This window comes from Cherax quadricarinatus, chromosome 67, assembly GCF_038502225.1.
Source record: "Cherax quadricarinatus isolate ZL_2023a chromosome 67, ASM3850222v1, whole genome shotgun sequence".
In the NCBI taxonomy this organism is placed as follows: Eukaryota; Metazoa; Arthropoda; class Malacostraca; order Decapoda; family Parastacidae; genus Cherax; species Cherax quadricarinatus.
Genome location: NC_091358.1, coordinates 23,215,610 through 23,240,326, shown reverse-complemented (window position 1 = coordinate 23,240,326; position 24,717 = coordinate 23,215,610). Strand labels below are relative to the sequence as shown.

General features: G+C 42.4%; 1 protein-coding gene across 7 annotated transcripts in view; it reads right to left on the bottom strand.

The window, feature by feature from the left end:
* The window catches only part of LOC128699684 (forkhead box protein N2), a 369,048-nt gene that overhangs the window by 136,132 nt on the left and 208,199 nt on the right, over nt 1–24,717 (bottom strand). For 6 of the 7 annotated variants that reach the window (XM_070099452.1, XM_070099455.1, XM_070099453.1 and 3 more), the window contains one exon: nt 17,271–18,045. In XM_070099452.1, the coding sequence (XP_069955553.1) occupies nt 17,271–18,041 (771 nt within the window). In that variant the 5' untranslated portion in view covers nt 18,042–18,045. The remainder of the gene's footprint in view (nt 1–17,270; nt 18,046–24,717) is intronic. The other variant, XM_070099454.1, reaches the window with a different exon arrangement.

Below are 24,717 nucleotides of genomic sequence, written 5' to 3'. Positions count from 1 at the left end.
CATACCTACTCATGTATTTATCTAACCTATTTTTAAAACTACACAACGTTTTAGCCTCAATAACTGTACTCGGGACTTTGTTCCACTCATCCACAACTCTATTACCAAACCAGTGCTTTCCTATATCCTTCCTGAATCTGAATTTTTCCAGCTTAAAACCATTGCTGCAAGTCCTGTCAAGGCTAGATATTTTTAGCACACTATTACATCCCCTTTATTTATTCCTGTTTTCTATTTATACACCTCAGTCATATCCCTCCTAATTCTACACCTTTCTAGAGAGTGCAGATTCAGGGCCTCAGTCTATCCTCATAGAGAAGATTTCTGATGCATGGGATCAACTTTGCCATCCACCTTTGTATGTTTTCCAGTGTATTTGTATCCATTCTGTAATATGGTGACCAGAACTGTGCAGCATAATCTAACTGAGGCCTAACCAAGGGTATTACCTGGAGTTTACTTGGAGAGAGTTTCGGGGGTCAACGCCCCTGCGGCCCGGTCTGTGACCAGGCCTCCTGGTGGATCAGCGCCTGATCAACCAGGCTGTTGCTGCTGGCTGCACGCAAACCAACGTACGAGCCACAGCCCGGCTGATCAGGAACTGACTTACAGTTGAAGAACAACCTGAGGACTTCTATTATTTATACTTCTTGCTATGAAGCCAAGGATTCTGTTAGCTTTATTGCAAACACTTATGCACTGTTGTCTTGGTTTTAGATTATTGCTAACCAAAACTCCTAAATCCTTTTCACAATCTGTAATATTAAGATTCCCCCAACAAACACAGAATACAACCTCGTTCATATTTGCTAATATACAGGGCCTTAAACCATCCACCAACAACAAAATACCTTTTATCAGTGGACTTCTAGAGGAGTCTAATGCAATGTTTGCAGCCTTCACAGAGACTCACACAAAAGATCACTTTGACAGTGAAATATGGATACGTGGTTACAACCTTTTTAGATGCGACAGAAAGAACAGGCAACAAGGGGGGGTTGGCCTGTACGTCAAAGAGTTGCTCACCTGCACGGAGTTGCTGAACACCATAAATGATGTAGTTGAAGTTCTATCAATAAAGATCGAGAACCAAAACCTAGTCATCGTGGTTGTATATAAGCCACCAGATGCAACCTCCCAACAGTTCAAGGAACAGCTACTGAAAATTGATTACTGTCTGGAAAATCTTCCAGCTCCATCCCCAAACATCTTACTGCTTGGTGATTTCAACCTAAGGCATACAAAATGGAAGAATGTAGCAAACAATGTCATAGCTGCAACAGTCCCCGGAGGTAGCGCAGATGAAAGGTCACACACACGAGCTACTAAGTCTCTGCGAAAAACACACCTTAAGACAGCAGATAGTGGAGCCAACAAGACTAGAAAACACACTTGACCTTATCTTCACAAATAATGAGGACCTGGTAAGAGACATAACAATATCAAAAACAACTAATTCCGATCACAATCTAATCAAAGTCCAGACTTACATGCATAGGGGTCCTGATCAGCAAAATGCATGTACCTGTGAAGGTGTCTTCACAAAATACAACTTCAACAACAAGAACATCAACTGGGACTACGTAAACCATGTCTTAAATGAAACATGTTGGGAAGATATCTTAAATAATATGGATCCAAACCAGTGCCTTGAAAGGATCAACTTCCTGGTAGCTGAAGCGGATTTTAGGCATACGTATTTCCCTAAGAAAGAAGAAGAACAGGAGTAAACTGGAGAGCGAAAGACGCTCCCTTTACAGAAGACGATGAAGAATCACTGAGCTCCTCAGGAATGCTAGAATATCTGATACACAAAAGGAGGCGCTGACCAGGGAAGTGGAAACTCTCGAACTTAAGTTAAAGGATTCTTACAGGAACCAGGAGAGACAGGAGGAGCTTAAAGCTATTAGTGAAATTGAAAGAAATTTGAAATATTTCTTTTCATATGCCAAAAACAAGGCAAAGGCCACATCTAGTATCGGGCCCTTACTCAGACAGGATGGGACCTACACAGATGACAACAAGGAAATGAGTGAAATACTGAAATCCCAGTACGACTCTGTGTTTAGTGAGCCACTAATCAGTCTGAGGACTGACGATCCAAATGATTTCTTCATGAATGAGCCTCAAAACTTCATAAATGTATGCCAGTTTTCCGACATTACCCTAACTCCAATAGGTTCTGAAAAAGCCATTGACAACATGCCCATGCACTCAGCCCCAGGTCCAGACTCGTGGAACTCTGTGTTTATTAAGAACTGCAAGAAATCCCTCTCACGTGCCCTAAGTACACTATGGAGAAGGAGCTTGGACATGGGTGAAATTCCACAGTCACCTAAAACAACGGATATAGCTCCACTCCATATAGGTGGCAGCAAAGCATTAGCTAAGAACTATAGACCAATAGCTCTAATGTCCCACATTATAAAAATCTTTGAAAGAGTGTTAAGAAGCAGGACTGGAAACCACCTGGATTCCCAAAAACTGTACAATCCAGAGCAACATGGATTCAGGGCAGGTTGCTCCTGCCTTTCACAACTACTGGATCACTATGATATGGCCTTGGATGCACTGTAAGAAAATCAGAATACAGAGTAATATACAGAGACTTTGCAAAAGCATTTGACAAGTGCGATCATGGTGTAATAGCACACAAAATACGTGCTAAAGGAATAACTGGCAAAGTGGGGAGATGGCTCTTCAACTTCCTAACCAATCGAACACAAAGAGTAGTGGTCAGCAGAGTTAAATCGGAGGCTCCCATAGTGAAGAGCTCTGTTCCACAAGGCACAGTACTCACCTCCATCCTGTTCCTCATCCTCATATCAGACATAGACAGAGATATAACCCACAGCACCGTATCATCATTTGCAGATGATACTAGGATCTGCATGAGGCTGTCATCTATTGAGGATGCGGTTAACCTCCAAGAAGATATAAACAAAGTTTTCTAGTGGGCAACAGAAAACAATATGATGTTCAATAAGGACAAATTCCAACTACTCCGTTATGGAAAACTGGAGGGATAATAACTAGAACAAAGTATACTACAAACTCTGGCCATACAATAGAGTGGAAAAATAATGTAAGAGACCTGGGAGTAGTAATGTCTGAGGATGTCACTTTCAAGGATCACAACAGTGTCACGATCACAAGTGCAAAGAAAATGATAGGATGGATAATGAGAACGTTCAAAACGAGAGATGCCAAGCCGATGATGATCCTTTTCAAATCGCTTGCTCTCTCTAGGCTGGAATACTGCTGTACATTAACATCCCCATTCAAAGCAGGTGAAATTGTAGATCTAGAGAGTGTACAGAGAACCTTTATTGCACGTATAACTTCTGTCAAGCACCTTAACTACTGGGAACGCTTGAAAGCACTTGACTTGTACTCATTGGAATGCAGGAGAGTGAGATATATCATAATCTATACTTGGAAAATCCTGGAAGGAATGGTCCCGAATCTGCACACAGAAATCACTCCCTACGAAAGTAAGACTGGGCAGGCGATGCAAAATACCCCCAATTAAAAGTAGAGGCACCATTGGTACACTAAGAGAAAACATCATAAGTGTCCGGGGCCCAAGACTGTTCAACAGCCTCCCACCAAGCATAAGGGGAATTACCAATAAACCCCTGGCTGCCTTCAAGAGAGAGCTGGACAGATACCTAAAGTCAGTGCCGGATTAGCTGGGCTGTGGTTCGTACGTTGGACCGCATGCGGCCAGCAGTAACAGCCTGGTTGATCAGGCCCTGATCCACTCGGAGGCCTGGTTGTGGACTGGGCCACAGGGGCGTTGATCCCCGGAACAACCTTCAGGTAGACTCCAGGTGGTTATTATCCTTTCCAACATTTAGAACTTTGCATTTGTCTATATTAAACTGCATCTGCCACTTCTCCCACCATTGCATCAGTCTATTCAAATCATCCTGGAGTGCTCTAATGTCCTCATTAGAATGAATTGCTCGCCCTATTTTTGGTGTCATCAGCAAATCTGCTTATGTCGCTATTTATTCCCTCATCTGTGTCGTATATGTAAATTGTGAGCAACAAGGGGCCCAACACTGACTTCTGTGGAACACCACTTGTGATGTGCCCTCATTCTGATTTCTTCCCATTTATGCAAACTCTCTGCTGCCTATTTGTCAATCATGCCTCTACCCACGAAAAAATTTCTCCTCCTATTCCATGTGCCTTAAGTTTCCTCAATAGTCTCTGAAGTGGAACTCGATCAAAAGCCTTACTGAAGTCCATATACACAATATCATATTCAATACCATTATCTACCTCCTCAAATACCTTAATGAAAAAAGTTAAGAACATAAGAACATAAAGGAGGAACAATGCAGCAGGCCTGTTGGCCCATACTAGGCAGGTCTTTCACAATCCATCACACTAACAAAACATTTGCCCAACCTAATTTTCAATGCCACCCAAGAAATAAGCTCTGATAACTCTATCCACTCATATGCAAGTCCCACTCAAATCCAGCCCCCTCTCACTCATGTATTTATCCAACCTAAATTTGAAACTACCCAAGGTTTTAGCCTCAATAACCCAACTAGGTAGACTGTTCCACTCATCAACTACCCTATTTCCAAACCAATACAGTGGACCCCTGGTTTACGATATTATTTCATTCCAGAAGTATGTTCAGGTGCCAGTACTGAACGAATTTGTTCCCATTAGGAATATTGTGAAGTAGATTAGTCCATTTCAGACCCCCCAAACATACACGTACAAACGCACTTACATAATTGGTGGCATTGGGAGCTGATCGTAAAGCGGGTGTCCACTGTACTGTCCTATATCCTTTCTAAATCTAAACTTGTCTCATTTGAATCCATTACTGAGGGTTCTCTCTTGGAGAGATATCCTTAAGACCTTATTTATATCTCCTTTGTTAAAACCCATCTTCCACTTATACACTTCGATCATGTCTCCCTCATTCTTCGTCTTACAAGTGAATGTAATTTAAGGATCTTCAATCTCTCTTCGTAAGGAAGATTTCTAATGCCATGTATTAATTTAGTCATCCTACGCTGAATGTTTTCTAACGAATTTATGTCCATTCTGTAATATGGAGACCAGAATTGAGCTGCGTAATCTAGGTGAGGCCTTACCAATGATGTATAAAGCTGTAATATAACCGCTGAAATTCTGTTGCTTACACTTCTAGATATAAATCCCAGTAATCTGTTTGCCTTATTACATACGCTTAGGCATTGCTGTCTCGGTTTAAGGTTACTGCTGATCATAACCCCCAAGTTCTTTTCACAATCTGTATGGCTAAGTTCTACATTATTTAACTTATAAGTGCTAGGGTTATGGACACTCCCGAGCTTTAGAACCTTGCATTTATCTACACTGAACGCATCTGCCACTTTTCTTACCAGTTATTGAGTTTGTCTAAATCCTCCAGAAATTCCCTGATATCTATGTTTGAATCAATTATCCTACCTATCTTTGTGTCATCGGCGAATTTGCTCATTTCACTAGTAATTTTCTCATCAAGATCATTGATGTATATTATAAACATCAACGGACCCAAGACTGATCCCTGTGTAACGCCACTTGTTACAGATCCTCACTCAGATTTAACCCCATTTATGGACACTTTCTGCTTCCTGTCTGTGAGCCATGACTCGATCCATGAGAGCACTTTTCCCTCAATGCCATGAGCTGCCACTTTCTTTAACAGTCTTTGGTGCGGAACTCTATCAAAAGCCTTTGTAAAATCTAAGTAAATAATATCAAATTCTTTATCGGGATCAAAAGCCTCAAAAGCTTTACTGAAGAAAGTTAATAAATTAGTTAGACAAAAACGGCCTGTCGTGAATCCATGCTGAGAATCATTAATCAGATTATGCTTATCCAGATGGCTTCTTATAATCTCAGCTATAGTTGACTCTAGTAATTTGCCTACAATTGAGGTCAGGCTTACTGGGTGGTAATTTGACGGTAACGACTTGTCCCCTGCTTTAAAAATAGGAATTACATTAGCCATCTTCCACATATCAGACACTACACCTGTTTGAAGAGATAAATTAAAAATATTAGTTAATGGTTCACAGAATTCCATTTTGCATTCTTAAGAACCCTTGAAAAAATCTCATCAGGTCCCAGCGACTTATTTTGCTACAGTCGGTCTATTTGTTTCGTAACAATTTCACTAGTGATTGTGATGTTACATAATTTATCTTCTTCAGGGCCACTATAAAAATTAATTACTGAGATACTGTTAGTGTCTTCCTGTGTAAAAACCGAGAAAAAATAATTATTTAAAATCGAGCACATTTCATTCTCTTTGTCAGTAAGATGCCCAGAGTTATTTTTAAGGGGCCCTATCTTATCTCTGACTTTTGTTCTATACACCTGCAAAAGACTTTTTGGGTTCGTTTTTGAATCCCTAGCAACATTAATTTCATAATCCTGTTTAGCTTTTCTTATTCCCTTTTTAGCGTCCCTCTTAATGTCAATATACTGATTCATAAGATGACCTTCACCTCTTTTGATATGTCTATAAATTCCTTTCTTATGCCCTAATAGATATTTGAGCCTGTTATTCATCCATTTTGGATCATTTCTATTTGATCTAATTTCTTTATACGGGATAAATGTTCTTTGGGCAGCATGTATAGTGTTCAGAAAACTGTCATATTGATAGCTATCTTCGTTACCCCAGTCAGATGATAAGTGTTCTCTAAGCCCATCGTAATCTGCTAAGCGAAAATCTGGGACTGTTACCGAGTTATCCCTACTATCATACTTCCATTCAATGCTAAATGTAATTGAATTGTGGTCGCTAGCACCAAGTTCCTCTGAAATTTCTAAATTATTAAGAAGGGATTCCTTGTTTGCCAGAACTAAGTCAGGCAGGTTATTTCCTCTTGTAGGCTCTATCACAAACTGCTTCAAAAAACAATCCTGAACTACTTCTAAAAAGTTGTTTGATTCTGAATTCCCAGTCAGAAAATTCCAATCAATATTACTAAATTTAAAGTCCCTTAGAATTACCACGTTATCGTGCCTTGTGGCCTTAACAATTTCCTCCCAGAGTAGTCTTCCTCGGTCACTATCCAAGTTTGTGGGAAGGTATATCACGCCTAAAATCAATTTTTCATGCCCCTCTGAAAATTCTACCCAAACAGACTCAGTATGTGTTTCAGATTTTATACCCATTTTTATGCAACAATTTAAATGATCATGGACATCGAGTGCCACCCCCCCCTTCCCAATAATTTGTAAGACAGGAATGCCCCTTTGTAAAACTAGTGTAGAGATTCATTAATCAATTTGTCTTTCAAGATGGCTACGAACTGCCTCGGCAATTATTGATTCCATAAATTTTCCCACTATGGAGTTAAGGCTTATTGGTCTATAGTTCGAAGCTAAGGAGCTGTCACCTGCTTTGAAAATAGGTATTACATTTGCCATTTTCCACTTATCTGGCACTATGCCAGTTTGTAGTGATATGTTGAAAAGATTAGCCAAAGGTTTGCTAAGTTTCTCTTTACATTCTTTTAACACCCTTGCAAACAGTTCATCAGGGCCTGGGGATTTGTTAGGTTTTACTTTCTCAACTGCAACCACAATTAGGTGAATACACACATACACAAACACAACACAAACAACACACACACACACACACACACAAACATCGTCCATCCATCTTCCCTTTCTCTCACCTCTACCTACATACCTACCTACCTACCTCCCTCCCCCCCTCCCCCTCCTTCCATCTCCCTCCCCCTCCCTCCATCTCCCTCCCCCTCCCTCCATCTCCCTCCCCCTCTCTCCCTCCATCTCCCTCCCCCTCCCTCCCTCCATCTCCCTCCCCCTCCCTCCCTCCATCTCCCTCCCCCTCCCTCCCTCCATCTCCCTCCCTCCCTCCCTCCATCTCCCTCCCTCCATCTCCCTCCCTCCCTCTCTCTCTCTCTCACCTCTACCTACCTACCTCCCTCCCTCCCTCCCTCTCCCTCCCTCTCTCTCCCTCCCTCCCTTCCTCCCTCCCCCCCTCTCTTTCTCTCCCTCTTTTTTTTTTACACAGGGTTTGACAAGGTTAAGGATCCCTCCCTCCCTCTCTCTCTCCTCTACCTACCTACCTACCTCCCTCCCTCTGTCTCCTTCCCTCCCTCTCTCTGTCTCCTTCCCTCACTCTCTCTGTCTCCCACCCTCCCCCCTCTCTCTTTCCCCCTCTCTCTCACCTCTACCTACCTACCTCTTCCTCCCTCTCTCTCCCTCTCCATCTCCCTCCCTCCCTCTCCATCTCCCTCCCTCCCTCTCCATCTCCCTCCCTCCCTCTCCATCTCCCTCCCTCCCTCTCTCTCTCTCTCCCTCTTTTTTTTTTACACAGGGTTTGACAAGGTTAAGGATCCCTAGTTTTATTGACAGCTATTTACAGGTTAAGGATTCCTAACTTTATTGACAAGCTAAGAGCTGTTACCTACATCAGCTCATTTGAAAGCATTTTTATTGTTATGAGACATACAAGTAGGGAACAGGATGAAGTTGGAGCCATCTGTGGGCCAGCATTTTCAATTGATCAACTGACGTTATCTCGTTGACATCATTATGCTGTACGAATGTGTTCCATACTCGAGTCATTCTGGGTATATATGATCTCAGATGGAGTGATGTTCTGGAGAAGGGTACAGCCAGAGTGAAGTTGCTGCTTTCTGCCCGTCTTGTGGCATAAAAGCTTGTTTCACGCTGTCCTCGAAGTGGATCCAAGTGTGGTATTTTGACAATATTGGCCTTGTACATAACAGTAAGGCCACCCACATCCCTCCTGTGTTGAAGGCTCTCCTGAAATGACAGATCTATCCAGGATGGGTCCAGGCGAGAGATGAGACGTCTTGCTCTGTTCTCTACTCTGTCAAGCAGTCAAAGATGAGAGGGGGACGGGGGGCAGGCAAACCAAGAAAGTGGGGCATACTCAAGGTGTGAGCATACTTGTGCCTAGTACAGAATCTTGCAACCCCTACTGTCAAGCAGATGCAAGATACGGCAAAGTGCTGTAAGCTTCCTGGCTGCCTTGTTTGCTAGATTTACAACATGGTTCTTCATGGTTAGTTTGGAGTCAAATTTCACCCCAAGGATATCAACTTCTCTAGGTGCCAACACCCTCCCATTCATCCTTACTACTGCACCAGCATTACCATCATGGTGCCTAGAGACGATCATCATTTGCGTTTTCTCAGGTGCAAATGTTACTTTCCATCTATTTCCCCAAGCTGATATAGCTCTCAGCTGGTGAATGATGTAGCTTAGAGCAGCTGGCATTTCTTCTCTTGGATAAGTGAATGTCAGTGTACAGTCGTCTGCATATGCATGTGATTCTGGGATGAGATGAAGAAGGTCGTTGAAGTACATTCCATAACAATGGTCCCAGTACTCTTCCTTGTGGAACACTTGCCCCAATAAGATGTCTTGCTGATTCCTTTCAATTGAGAACTACACTTAGAGATCTACCATAAGTCTCCTCAGGTAATCACTGAGGAGACTTAGCGTAGAGCCTGCAATTCCCAGTGCTTGAAGTTTTGCTAAGAGGCCCTGGTGCCACACCCGGTCGAAAGCGCCAGCAATGTCCAGTGCTACCACACAGCTGACTTTGGATTCATCCAGTGACTGGTGCCACTTAGTGGAGAGGTTTAAAAACAGATCAGCAGCAGAGTAACCTTTCCTGAAGCCATATTGACGATCACAAAGTAGTGAGTGATAGTCAAAAAACTCTGTCGTTTGTCTTGAGATTATTGTCTCAAGGATCTTACCAGTGATTGACAGGAGTGACACTGGTCTGTAGTTGCTGATTTCTGCTCTGCTCTTCTTTTTGTGAACAGGGACCACATTTGCTTCTTTCCATAGAGAGGGCCATTTACACTGTACTAGGCAGTGCTGAAAGATGTGAGTTAGAGGTGCTGCTAGCTGGTCTGCACATCTTCTCAGCAATCTTGGGCTCAACTTGTCTGGGCCTACAGCCTTTTCTTGGTCAAGCAATTTAAGAAGGATGTGCACCTCCTTCTGCCTTATTGTCACCACTGACAGTTTTAACACAGTTCTTGCAGCTAGCCAAGGAGGGTCCCTTGCTGGATCAGGAACTTGCATTTTGGTAGCAGTGTTCAGCAAAGAGGTCCGCCTTCTCTTGACTACTAGTAGAGGTTGTCCCATCCTGTCGATTTAGAGGTAGAATGAGTTAATCAGGCAGATAACCTTGTCTGTCCTTGACCAGGGACCACCAGGTTTTGGAGCCTACCCTACCTGATGCTAGCTTTCTTTTAGTGTCCACCTCCCATTTAGCAATGGCCCACTTTCGAGTGTCACCCATATGCCTACAGGCTTGCCTGTGCAAGTTCCTGTTATAGGTGGTAGGATGTCTCTTATACCTTCGCCATGCTTTGTACTTAGCAGTAACAGCCTCTCTACAATGAAAGCCAAACCAAGGCTGATCTGTAGGCTTCATCACATATTGCCGGTGAGGAATGTGTTCTTGTTGTAGATTAAGGATGTGTCCAGTGAAGGCTTTCACTTGGTTGTCAACATCCCCTTGGAGAAGAGCATTCCAATCGGTGGTGGCGAGCTCAGGTCGAAGGGCTGGCCAATTACCTCTTTCCCATAGCCAGGTTGTGCGTGTGGACTCCTCACCTCGTTCTGTTGGGATCTTAAGTGTTGTAAAAACAGCCTTGTGGTCAGACAATCCAACATAGCCGAGGGGTTGACAAGTGACTATGCCTTCTGCCAGATCACTCACTACTGGGTCAAGGGAGGAGCCAGAGATGTGAGTAGGGAAATCAACAAAGTTTCTCATGTCAAACACTGCAAGAAGATCATCAAAGTCCCTCTGTATAAGGTGCTGGTTGAGGTCACCAACAATTATGATATGTTGACAGTTGTGTTGTAGCAGAAGGGAGTCAATATTTTCCATTAGGAAGTTGATGGGGTCTGCATGTTGCCACTGAGGTCCGTACATTGCACATGCTAGTACAGAGGTACTAGTGTTTATGCAGAGCTTGAAGAACATCATTTCAAGATGTGTAGGGGTGGCAACATCAATGTGCTGGGCATGAACACTTTTAGAGAAGCACACAGCAACACCTCCTCTTTGCCCTTGCCTGTCTCTTCTCATCCGTGAGGTGTAGCCAGCAATTCTTGCAAAATTTTCTGGAGTCCTGACATCCAAAAATGTTTCAACAACAGCTATCATGTCGGGACGTCGAGTGTTCACAAAACTGTGTGTGAGCTCTCCAACATTAGTAATGAAACCTCTAAAGTTGGCCGACAGGATGCTGATAGACTGGCTCCTCATGATGATGTGGTCAGCTTGAGGTGGTGTGTGTGTAGGGCATGTAAGGTGCCTTGCACGGATTAATTTCATTTCCATTATTTCTTATGGGGAAAATTAATTCGACTTTCAATATTTTTGACATTCGATGAGCTCTCAGGAACAGATTAATATCGAATGTTGGGGGTCCACTGTACAGATATTACATCAGACACAGACAAGGGAACTGGAGGGAGCAAGGAAGCTATACTGTATGCAAAGGTCCTGTCAGGCCCACACAGGACCAAGGCAAAGACAAGGAGCACACTAGGAACAAATGAGAGGTTGGGAGACATTGAAGGAGCTAGGATATATGCAGGGACTCTACCAGACTCCTGCAGGGGCCAGGAACAGCTGAGCAGGAAAGACAGACCAATGAGCAATGGGGCCTCAGCTAGGAAAGGGACTGAAGGAAGGAACGCACCAAGGGAAAGAACTAAAACACCTCAGAGGATGCAATGGGAGACACAGTGGGAGGAAGAAAGGGAGAGATCAGTTTTTGTCTATGGGCTCCAGGAAGCCGAAGGGAAAACCTATGATGAAAGAAAACAGGAGATAAGAGCAATTGAAGGTATCATGAAGGCAATAGGCGAGAGCAACATGACCCAGGTGGCAAATTTTCGGAGAAATGGGTGGTTCACAAGGAGAAGGAAGCGGCCTCTCAAAGTAATTTTCAAGGCAGAATCAACTCGAACCATGATCCTGCAGGAGAAAGCATGGCTGAGAGAAAAACTGGAATTCCAGAGTGTGTACAGGAGGGCCCCGCTTTACGGCGTTCCGCTTTACGGCGTTCCGCTAATACGGACATTTCAAATTATGACCAAAACTCACTATACGGCTCCCCCCACCTGACTTTCTAATACGGTCACCGTGCCCCACCCTGTTTGTTTACATTCTCCATGAGCTCAGTAAGCACTAAGTCTCTCCATTTTGTCTGGAAACTCCAAAATTTCAAATGTTTTTAAAAGTTATTTCATATTTTATATATACTCTGATAATTATACTTATGTATACCTGTACCTAAATAAACTTACATACATCAAGTCATTTAAATGTCGTATATTACGTTAATATACACATTTTCATTAATCCATCCATGATATTTTTTTCAAAATTATATAATAAACACGATGCATAACATATAAATAAGATAAATACACCCCACAGTAGAATAAATAAACAAATGTGAGCTGTGTAGCAGACGACTTCCACAAGTGGTGATAATAACAATACTGAGTCTCATTAAATGTCGTATATTACGGTAATATACACATTTTCATTAATCCAGCTATGATATTTTTTTCAAAATTATATAATAAACACTATACATAACATATAAATAAGATAAATATACCCCATAGTAGAATAAATAAATATAAATGTGATCTCTGGTAGCAGACGACTTCCACAAGTGACGCCATAATAACAATAGTCACGGAGTCTCATTAAATGTCGTATATTACGGTAATATACACATTTTCATTAATCCATCCATGATATTTTTTTCAAAATTATATAATAAACACGATGCATAACATATAAATAAGATAAATACACCCCACAGTAGAATAAATAAACAAATGTGAGCTGTGTAGCAGACGACTTCCACAAGTGGTGATAATAACAATACTGAGTCTCATTAAATGTCGTATATTACGTTAATATACACATTTTCATTAATCCAGCCATGATATTTTTTTCAAAATTATATAATAAACACGATACATAACATAAAAAGATGATAAATACACCCCACAATAGAATAAATAAACATAAATATAAGATGTGGGAGCCTGGTTTGTTTACTCTGTGCCTGGCCTGTCACCTCTCATGTATTCATTCTTTCTCTCTCTCATTTATTCGTTTATCTCATTTACTTACTCCTGACCCTACATTAAGACTACAAATATTTTAAGGTAAGTAATGAGTGAACTGTATATACATTTTATCGCTCTGGGATGCTTAAATATCATAGAATAGTATGTGTGGGTGGGGTGGCCTGGTGAAATAGCCTGCCTATTACAATACATACCACACTTGATTTCTTACAATAAATACTACTTGTCTCACCCTAGATTAAGACTATAAATATTTTAAGGTAAGTAATGAGTGCACTATGTGTGTATTGTACCTTTTTATTGTTTTTTGATGCCTGGTTCTATTGCTAACTTAATATATGTTAGTGTAAACTTGTTATCTAGTGTTTGTATGCATTTATAAGTGGAAAAAAAGGGTGTTCCACTTTACGGCGATTTCCGCTTTACGGCGCTAGCCTGGAACCTAACCCGCCGTATAAGTGGGGCCTTCCTGTACCTTGACCGAGACAGAACGCAAGAGGAAAGGAGGATACTGAAAGAGAGTGCAAAAACGAAAGGGGCAATGGGAGGAAGTGACAAAGAAAAGCAGAATAACCCAGACACAGGTGGAAGGGCAAACACATTCCCCAGAAACACCCGCAGGACTCCAACCACGACAACCCCAAAGCAACTGAACAATCTAGGCCAACAATCACACACGGATCCCTCTGTCCCCACCCCCCACATCACGAACCCCAACCCTACAGCAACCCCCTATGGGAACTCTGCCCCCACCACAACCCCCATAGGCTCCCACCAGGGCTCCTGCTCTCCCAACCCCAATATCCTCCCAGGACCACAGTTTTGGAACAGAAGTTGAAGGTTTGGTACATGAATGCGGATGGAATAACGAACAAATATGAGGAGTGGCATGAAAGAATCAACGAGAAGTCCCCAGACATCATAGCAGTCACAGAAATGAAACTAAGACAATAACAGATGCAATCTTCCCACCAGGATATCAGATCCTGGGGAAAGACAGGAGTAGAGGGGGAGGAGGGGTTGTACTGCTCGTAAAACACAGATGGAAATTTGAGGAAATGGGAGGAATGGACGAGATTGGAGAAAGTGAATACATAGTAGGTACACTTCAGTCTGGGGAGCACAAGGTAGTCATTGTAGTGATGTATAATCCACCACAGAACTGCAGGAGGCCAAGACAAGAACAGGAAGAGAGTAACAGAGCGACAGTAGACACACTGGCTGAGGTGGCAAGAAGAGCTCACTCGAGCAGAGCAAAGTTACTGGTTATGGGCAATTTCAATCACAGGGAGACTGATTTGGAAAACCTGGAGCCACACGGGGGTCCTGAAACATGGAGAGCCAAGATGATGGATGTGGTACTGGGAAACCTCATGCATCAACATGTTAAGGATACTACCAGAGAGAGAGAGAGGGGAGGATGAACCAGCAAGATTGGACCTTGGGTCCACCCTGAGCAGTTCAGACATTAAGAACATCACATATGAGAGGCCCCTAGGAACTAGTGACCATGTGGTTCTGTGCTTTGAATACATAGTTACAAATGGAGAGGGTAACAGGAGTTGAATGGGAAAAGCCAGACTATAAACGGGGGGACTACATAGGTTTGAGGAACTTCCTGCTAGAGGTTCAGTGGGACAGAGAACTGGTAAGAAAGTCGGTAAATGAAATGATGGAATACGTAACAACATAATGCAAGGAGGCAGAGGAAAGGTTTGTTCCCAAGGGTGACAGAAATAATGGGAAGACCAGAACGAGCCCCTGGTTTACCTGACGGTGTAAGGAGGCAAAAACCAAGTGCAATAAAGAGTGGAAAAAGTACAGAAGGCAAAGAACAAAGGAAAATAAGGAGATTAGTCAAAGAGCCAGGAACGAGTATGCACAGGCAAGGAGGGAGGCCCAGCAACAGTATGAAAATAACATAGCATAGAAAGTCAAGTCTGACCCGAAACTGCTGTACAGCCACATCAGGAGGAAGACATCAGTCAAAGACCAGGTGATCAGGCTGAGGAAAGAAGGTGGGAAACTCACAAGAAATGATCACGAGGTATGCGAGGAGCTCAACATGATATTTAAGGAAGTATTTACAGTAGAGACAGGAATGGCTCTGAGAAGACAGCACAGAGGGGAACACCAACAAGGAATATACCAACAGGTGCTGGACGACACACAAACAACGGAGGAGGAGGTGCAGAAGCTGCTAAGTGACCTCGATACCTCAAAGGCGAGGGGTCCGGATAACATCTCCCCATGGATCCTGAGAGAAGGAGCAGAGATGCTGTGTGTGCCACTAACCACAATCTTCAATACATCCCTTGAAATTGGGCAACTACCCAAGGTATGGAAGATGGCAAATGTAGTCCCCATTTTTAAGGAGACAGAAATGAGGCACTAAACAACAGATCAGTGTCTCTGATGTGTATAGTGTGCAAAGTCATGGAGAAGATTATCAGGAGAGTGGTGGAGCACCTAGAATGAAATAATATTATAAACAACAACCAGCACGGATTCATAGAAGGCAAATCCTGCGTCACAAACCTTCTGGAGTTTTATGACAAGGTAACAGAAGTAAGACACGAGAGGGGTGGGCTGATTGCATTTTCCTGGACTGCAGGAAGGCCTTCGACACAGTTCCTCACAGGAGATTAGTGCAGAAGCTGGAGGATCAGGCATGTATAACAGGAAGGGCATTGCAATGGATCAGAGAATACCTGACAGGGAGGCAACGAGTCATGGTATGTGATGAGGTATCACAGTGGGCACCTGTGACGAGCGGGGTCCCACAGGGGTCAGTCCTAGGACCAGTGCTATTTTTGATATATGTGAATGACATGATGGAAGGGATAGACTCAGAAGTGTCCCTGTTCACAGACGATATGAAGCTAATGAGAAGGATTAAATTGGATGAGGATCAGGCAGAACTACAAAGAGACCTGGACAGGCTGGACACGTGGTCCAGAAACTGGCTTCTCGAATTCAACCCTGCCAAATGCAAAGTCATGAAGACTGGGGAAGGGCAAAGAAGACCACAGAGTATAGGCTAGGTGGACAAAGGCTGCAAAGCTCACTCAAGTGACCATAACACCGAGCACATCTCCGGAGGCACACATCAACCAGATAACTGCTGCAGCATATGGGCATCTGGCAAACCTGAGAATAGCGTTCCGATACCATAGTAAGGAATTGTTCAAGACACTGTACACTGTGTACGTCAGGCCCATACTGGAGTATGCAGCACCAGTTTGGAACCCACACCTGGTCAAGCACGTCAAGAAATTAGAGAAAGTACAAAGGTTTGCAACAAGGCTAGTTCCGGAGCTCAGGGGAATGTCCTACGAAGAAAGGTTGAGGGAAATCGGACTGATGACACTGGAGGACAGGAGGGTCAGGGGAGACATGATAACAACATACAAAATAATGCGTGGAATAGACAAAGTGGACAGAGACAGGATGTTCCCGAGAGGGGACACAGAAACAAGGGGTTACAATTGGAAGCTGAAGACTCAGACAAGTCACAGGGATGTTAGGGAGTACTTCTTCAGTCACAGAGTCGTCAGGAAGTGGAATAGCCTAGCAAGTGATGTAGTGGAGGCAGGAACCATACATAGTTTTAAGACGAGGTATGGCAAGGTTAAGAGAGAGAGAGAGAGAGAGAGAGAGAGAGAGAGAGAGAGAGAGAGAGAGAGAGAGAGAGAGAGAGAGAGAGAGAGAGAGAGAGAGAGAGAGAGAGAGAGGACTTAGTAGCGATCAGTGAAGAGGCGGGGCCAGGCGCTGAGTCTCGACCCCTGCAACCACAATTAGGTGAGTACAATGTACACAACAAAATGCACACAACACGCACATAACGCACACAAAACAAACGCAACACACACAGCCCAATACAATGCATACAACACAAGGTATACAATACACACAACACAAGCAACACTGATCTTACAGATCTAATGCCAGGCAATACAAGTCCTCTAGCAGTAGTGTTGCTGACTGTAGTAACCTAACACACAACACAACACTCACCTTACAGATACTTCTAGTGCCAGGCAACACAACTGTCCTGGTGGCAGTAGTGTTGTTGACTGTAGCAACTTAGCACAGAATACAACACTCACCTTACAAATACTTCTAGTGCCAGGCAACACAACAGTCCTGGTCGCAGTAGTGTTGCTCACTGGAGACAGTAAGTCACTGCCTGAGTGTAGACGTACAGAATGTCCTGTATAGGCCTGAGGCCTACCAGTGGCAGTAGGCTGTAGCAGGACGTGGTGAAGTATAGGAGTGGCATAGGATACTGCCTGTGTGTGTACTACCTCGGCACCCTTCACGACAGTGCCTCTTCCTGTTTGTCCGTCTACGATGGCCGTCATGCTGGCAGTGCCACCTTCTACTGTCACTGTCAGTCTGTGGGTAGTGGCACTGCCCTGAGGCCGCAGGACAGTGGTAGTACCATCAGCTGACTCCAACACCGTGGATCCGTCTTCACGACTATAGAGGGTAGTAGCACCACTACCCCCTACCACAACTACTTCCCCTCCACTACCCTCACTCACCTCAGTGGCACTGCACTCTTTGATAGCGCCAGTACTTGCTTCTGACACTACTGTGGTATCTTTGATAGCGTCAGTACTTGCTTCTGACACTTCCTTGTTTCCCTCCAAGGCCTCTAGGCCTCCTGATTCATCATTGCTTGTCTCCAAAGCTTGTAGGCCTGTTGTTGAGAAGCTCTCATCATTGTCATCATCATCATCATCATCATCATCGTCACCACCATCATCCTCACGTGGTGGCAGGCACACCCGGCGAGTGATGGTCCTGGCACTGCCGCCAGTGTCACTCTGGCACTGTTTGTGGCACTCAAACAATCCTCCGCCTTCACTCATCATCTCTCTGAAACAACAACAACAACAACTGAAAACTATTTTCATTAAAAATTGTGTTACACAGCCTATAACAGTGATATACAGCCTATAACAGTATTGCACAGCCTATAACAGTGTTACACAGCCTTTAACAGTGTTATACAGCCTACAACATAGTATCACACAGCCTATAACACAGTATCACAGTCTATAACAATATAAAAAGTAATTCAGATCATAACAGAAGTACAGACAGAAAGAATTAACTCTGTGGAGTTTGAGGTATGTTCATGGCACATTCTTTAAAAAAAAGAAGAGATGTAAACTAGAAAGAGAGAGATGCTCCCTATACAGGCGAAGGTGAAGAATCAGAGAGCTGCTGCAAGGGGCCAGTATATCTGAATTACAGATATACTGGCTCGTACAATATGGTGTTCCAAAATAATTCTACTGCTATGGGAATTATTAATCGCTGATCCCTGCTTCGATTTGTTACTCCCGAACACACACACAGGAACACTTTCCACCTGTGGAAACAGGTGGTGAATCAGGGTTGTCTCAGGGGAGGATGACAGCTTCGCTAGTGCTTGAGTTAACTAGACTCACTCTTCAGCACATCAGGGACTAACGTGCCTTTGCTAAGGAAGAATTTGATAGAAGAGGAGACTATTTCGGCGGCGTACTATGGAAGATAGTTTCAGTGTCCAGAAATCTGTGCTGCTACTTCAGTTTTTTTTAATTTTGAGCCTGAGCAGTTATCCGAGTCTGGAGACTCAGGTTCGAGCTTTGCAATACAGTCGAGCACTGGTTCATACAGCATTATATGGTAAAGTGCAGGAATCACAGCTGGTTTGAGTGAAGATTTCTCTGATGACAGTGTTGTGAGAGCAGCTGTGCTTGGTGTATATTAGTGTATTTCTGCCAAATACAGGCGAGAGTTTAAGTGTCAGTCAGTCAGTCAGTCAGTCAGTCAGTCAGTCAGTCAGTCAGTCAGTCAGTCAGTCAGTCAGTCAGTCAGGTCAGTCAGGTCAGTCCCATGTTGACTTTGTTCGAACACTATCTCAAGCCTTCAGGTGGTATGAAGCCGCTGGTGTCTCCAACTTGAGTGATCTGGTTCAGATGATTATGGTTGATAAACTCCTTGAGTCAGTTAGACCAAATGTACGGGTTGTCTTAGAAGACTCTTTTCCAGTCTTGGCCATAATTGGGTAATGTCCAAGGGAAAGTCTGAAGAGAATGCTGAGCTTATCTTGCAGGACTCCAATCTCAGGCTAGACAATTTTACATGGAAAACTGGCCAGGACCTCATAAATCTTGTGAAATGTCTTTAATCAAGCCTTCCTACTCCGGGGTAGTAGGATTACCAGACACTCCTATTTGCATGCCCGAGGGACTGACCTTCCGAGAAGAGTGACAAAGAGACCAATCTTTGGGTTCAACTCAACACACCTGGCTAAATATCACCTATTATTGAGTCTGGCTACTGGTAAGAAGGTAAGGGAGTATCAAAATAAGATACAGGAAGGCCCCACTTATACGGCGGGTTAGGTTCCAGGCTAGCGCCGTAAAGCGGAAATCGCCGTAAAGTGGAACACCCTTTTTTTCCACTTATAAATGCATACAAACACTAGATAACAAGTTTACACTAACATATATTAAGTTAGCAATAGAACCAGGCATCAAAAAACAATAAAAAGGTACAATACACACATAGTGCACTCATTACTTACCTTAAAATATTTATAGTCTTAATCTAGGGTGAGACAAGTAGTATTTATTGTAAGAAATCAAGTGTGGTATGTATTGTAATAGGCAGGCTATTTCACCAGGCCACCCCACCCACACATACTATTCTATGATATTTAAGCATCCCAGAGCGATAAAATGTATATACAGTTCACTCATTACTTACCTTAAAATATTTGTAGTCTTAATGTAGGGTCAGGAGTAAGTAAATGAGATAAAACGAATAAATGAGAGAGAGAAAGAATGAATACATGAGAGGTGACAGGCCAGGCACAGAGTAAACAAACCAGGCTCCCACATCTTATATTTATGTTTATTTATTCTATTGTGGGGTGTATTTATCATCTTTTTATGTTATGTATCGTGTTTATTATATAATTTTGAAAAAAATATCATGGCTGGATTAATGAAAATGTGTATATTACCGAAATATACGACATTTAATGAGACTCCGTGACTATTGTTATTATGGCGTCACTTGTGGAAGTCGTCTGCTACCAGAGATCACATTTATGTTTATTTATTCTACTGTGGGGTGTATTTATCTTATTTATATGTTATGTATAGTGTTTATTATATAATTTTGAAAAAAATATCATGGCTGGATTAATGAAAATGTGTATATTACCGTAATATACGACATTTAATGAGACTCAGTATTGTTATTATCACCACTTGTGGAAGTCGTCTGCTACACAGCTCACATTTATGTTTATTTATTCTACTGTGGGGTGTATTTATCTTATTTATATGTTATGCATCGTGTTTATTATATAATTTTGAAAAAAATATCATGGATGGATTAATGAAAATGTGTATATTAACGTAATATACGACATTTAATGAGACTCAGTATTGTTATTATCACCACTTGTGGAAGTCGTCTGCTACACAGCTCACATTTATGTTTATTTATTCTACTGTGGGGTGTATTTATCTTATTTATATGTTATGCATCGTGTTTATTATATAATTTTGAAAAAAATATCATGGATGGATTAATGAAAATGTGTATATTAACGTAATATACGACATTTAATGAGACTCAGTATTGTTATTATCACCACTTGTGGAACTCGTCTGCTACACAGCTCACATTTATGTTTATTTATTCTACTGTGGGGTGTATTTATCTTATTTATATGTTATGCATCGTGTTTATTATATAATTTTGAAAAAAATATCATGGATGGATTAATGAAAATGTGTATATTACCGTAATATACGACATTTAATGAGACTCAGTATTGTTATTATCACCACTTGTGGAAGTCGTCTGCTACACAGCTCACATTTATGTTTATTTATTCTACTGTGGGGTGTATTTATCTTATTTATATGTTATGCATCGTGTTTATTATATAATTTTGAAAAAAATATCATGGATGGATTAATGAAAATGTGTATATTAACGTAATATACGACATTTAAATGACTTGATGTATGTAAGTTTATTTAGGTACAGGTATACATAAGTATAATTATCAGAGTATATATAAAATATGAAATAACTTTTAAAAACATTTGAAATTTTGGAGTTTCCAGACAAAATGGAGAGACTTAGTGCTTACTGAGCTCATGGAGAATGTAAACAAACAGGGTGGGGCACGGTGACCGTATTAGAAAGTCAGGTGGGGGGAGCCGTATAGTGAGTTTTGGTCATAATTTGAAATGTCCGTATTAGCGGAACGCCGTAAAGCGGAACGCCGTAAAGCGGGGCCCTCCTGTAGTTTTATAGTACCAAAGAAACTCAGATCTCGGGTACTTAAGGTCTCGCACAATTCGTCCTTAGGAGGACACTTGGGGGTCACTAAAACACTGTATATCACAACACTTTGATTGGCCAGGTATGAGATAAGAGGTGCAGAATTACATGTGATCGTGTCAGCAAGTGGGTCAACTCGGACACTACATCACACCAGCACACCACTTTGTCTCATACCTGCTGATGGAGAAACATTTGCGGACCTATTCATCGACTGTGTGGGACCCTTACCTAAGGCCAAGTCAGGTAACCAATATCTGTTCAAAATTATAAACAAACCTACTAAATATCCTGACGCTATACCTATGTGTAATATTAATATTAAAGCTATCTTTAGGAACTCGTTAGGTTCAAATCTCACGATGGCACTGCAAAATCCATTCAAAGTGACCAGGACACTAACTTTACTGCAAAAGCATTCGGAGGCTTTAAAATCCAGCTATGAATTTAACAAAAACTGTCCACAGTCTATCATCCTCAGTACCAAGGTGTCTTGGATAGGTTTCACCAGGCCTCAAAAACTAGGATGCGTACGTATTGCTACGCATTTTCCTACAGACAGTTATGAATCATTTCCTCTGTTGCTGTTTGTGGTGCGAGAAACTCTGCAAGAATCAACAGGGCACAGTCTTTCTGAGCTAATTTTCAGACATAATGTGAGAGGTCCATTACACGTGTTCAAGGAAGGATGGTTGGGAGAAAACACCTGCAAGATGTCTTACAGTCCTAAATCAAGATTGTGTGTTGCAAGACAACTGGTCAAGGCCAATATGAGAACAGCTCAGGACAACGTGAAGCAGGTAGTATATAACATCTAAATTTCGCTCCTTTAACCCAGGAAACAACGTGTTGGTCCAGGAACCTGTGCCTGGTCACGCCTTAAAAGTAGATTTACGATCCTGTGAAGGTGGTAAACAAGAATTCTGACCTAAGCAATGTGATGACAACTCTGGGTAAACCCAACGAAAGTAAGGTCTACCACATCAACCAAATTAAAAATTTCTCTAAGCACCTCAGTTCCCTATAATGACTTTGTCTTCTGTACCTTACCTTGCTGACAACCCTGATTTCCTGTATACAGTTCCAGAGGCTGAGGCTTCGTACCTCAGCCATCCTCCAGGGTCCTCGCTGAAGACCAAGTAGTAACAAGTGGTAACACTCACTACTCTACTGAAAACCAATCACGACATATTTTCAGACGTTACGGAAATGTGAAACGTGATGTTGATGTATGAACTGAGCTGTGCTCAGACCTCTCCAACACAAGTGTCCGCAAAGAATTAAGGAAAGAAGATCCTGGACTTCACCTTACGAAACAGACAAAATAAGTGCGATAGTAATTATGGACAAGGTAGATTATAGTGAAAAAATGAACATGTTATTAGAAGACGGGGGGGAACTTGCGTGCCTCTTAAACTCTCCTTACAGAGCTAATCCTGAAAAACAGACACTACTGCAACAAAGTAGCATTTCTGCAAGAACATGCATTAGTGGAAGAGTCTTGCAGCCCCTGGATCTCGCCGGGCATCCTTGTTAAAAAACCTGATGTGCAGTACGGATGCTTACAGATTATCGCAAGGTGAATGAAGTCACAGTACCAGATGCTGATCTTCTCCCTCGTAGGGACGACATAGTGGACTTCGTGGTTAAGGTTAAGTTTGTTTCTAAGTTAGATCACCTTAAAGAATACTACCAAGTGAGTTTAACGTATAAAACGAAGGAGATTTCTGCCTTCGTAGTTCATGGTCACTATCAATACACTCTGACCCGCTGTGGAATGAGGAACTCTCCCGCCTGGTTCCAAAAGCTGATCCATCACGCTATTAAAGTACTTGAAGACGCGGCGGCCTACCTGGACGATATACTTGTCGTTTCTGTTACGCGGGATCAACATGTCTCTCTTCTCAAAGATCTCTTAGAGAGGTTCAGGACATAAAACTGTCAATCTTGGTAAGTCATCTTTTGGCCAGTAGGCCAGAAGTTTCCTGGGCCATGAAGTAGTCAGTGGAAACCAGCATCTAACAGCGCTAAAATTATGGCCATTCCCAATTATCCCGTTGCCTAAGATACAAAGTGGTACAAGAAACTCTGTAACCTCTGTTAGTAGTAAAAAAGGTCAATATGACTGTCATGCTGTCAAGACAACTTTGTTAAGATAAACCGTCAGTTATATGTTGTTCCCATATTGTTATCTCCACATTATTTATGTTACAGGTTGATGGTGTGATGCTGGAGTTTGTACAGTGTTACTACTACCATCTGGTGACGGACGCATTCATCCTGGGGCTTATTACTCTACCATATTAAAAACTGACGCTGGTCCATGTTCTGGAACATTATGATATAATTGTGTCGTCGTCACAAGACATGGAACAGATCTTAGTGAGTATAACTCACCCACCTTCCTCAGCTCCAGGACAACAACACTGGTGTTATGTGCTGACTTTTGAGCATACAACCATACAATATCACCATCACGGACAACACTGGTTACAACCATACAATATCACCATCACGGACAACACTGGTTACAATCATACAATATCACCATCACGGACAACACTGGTTACAACCATACAATATCACCATCACGGACAACACTGGCTACAACCATACAATATCACCATCACGGACAACACTGGCTACAACCATACAATATCACCATCACGGACAACACTGGCTACAACCATACAATATCACCATCACGGACAACACTGGCTACAACCATACAATATCACCATCACGGACAACACTGGCTACAACCATACAATATCACCATCACGGACAACACTGGCTACAACCATACAATATCACCATCACGGACAACACTGGCTACAACCATACAATATCACCATCACGGACAACACTGGCTACAACCATACAATATCACCATCACGGACAACACTGGCTACAACCATACAATATCACCATCACGGACAACACTGGCTACAACCATACAATATCACCATCACGGACAACACTGGCTACAACCATACAATATCACCATCACGGACAACACTGGCTACAACCATACAATATCACCATCACGGACAACACTGGTTACAACCATACAATATCACCATCACGGACAACACTGGCTACAACCATACAATATCACCATCACGGACAACACTGGTTACAACCATACAATATCCATCACGGACAACACTGGCTACAACCATACAATAT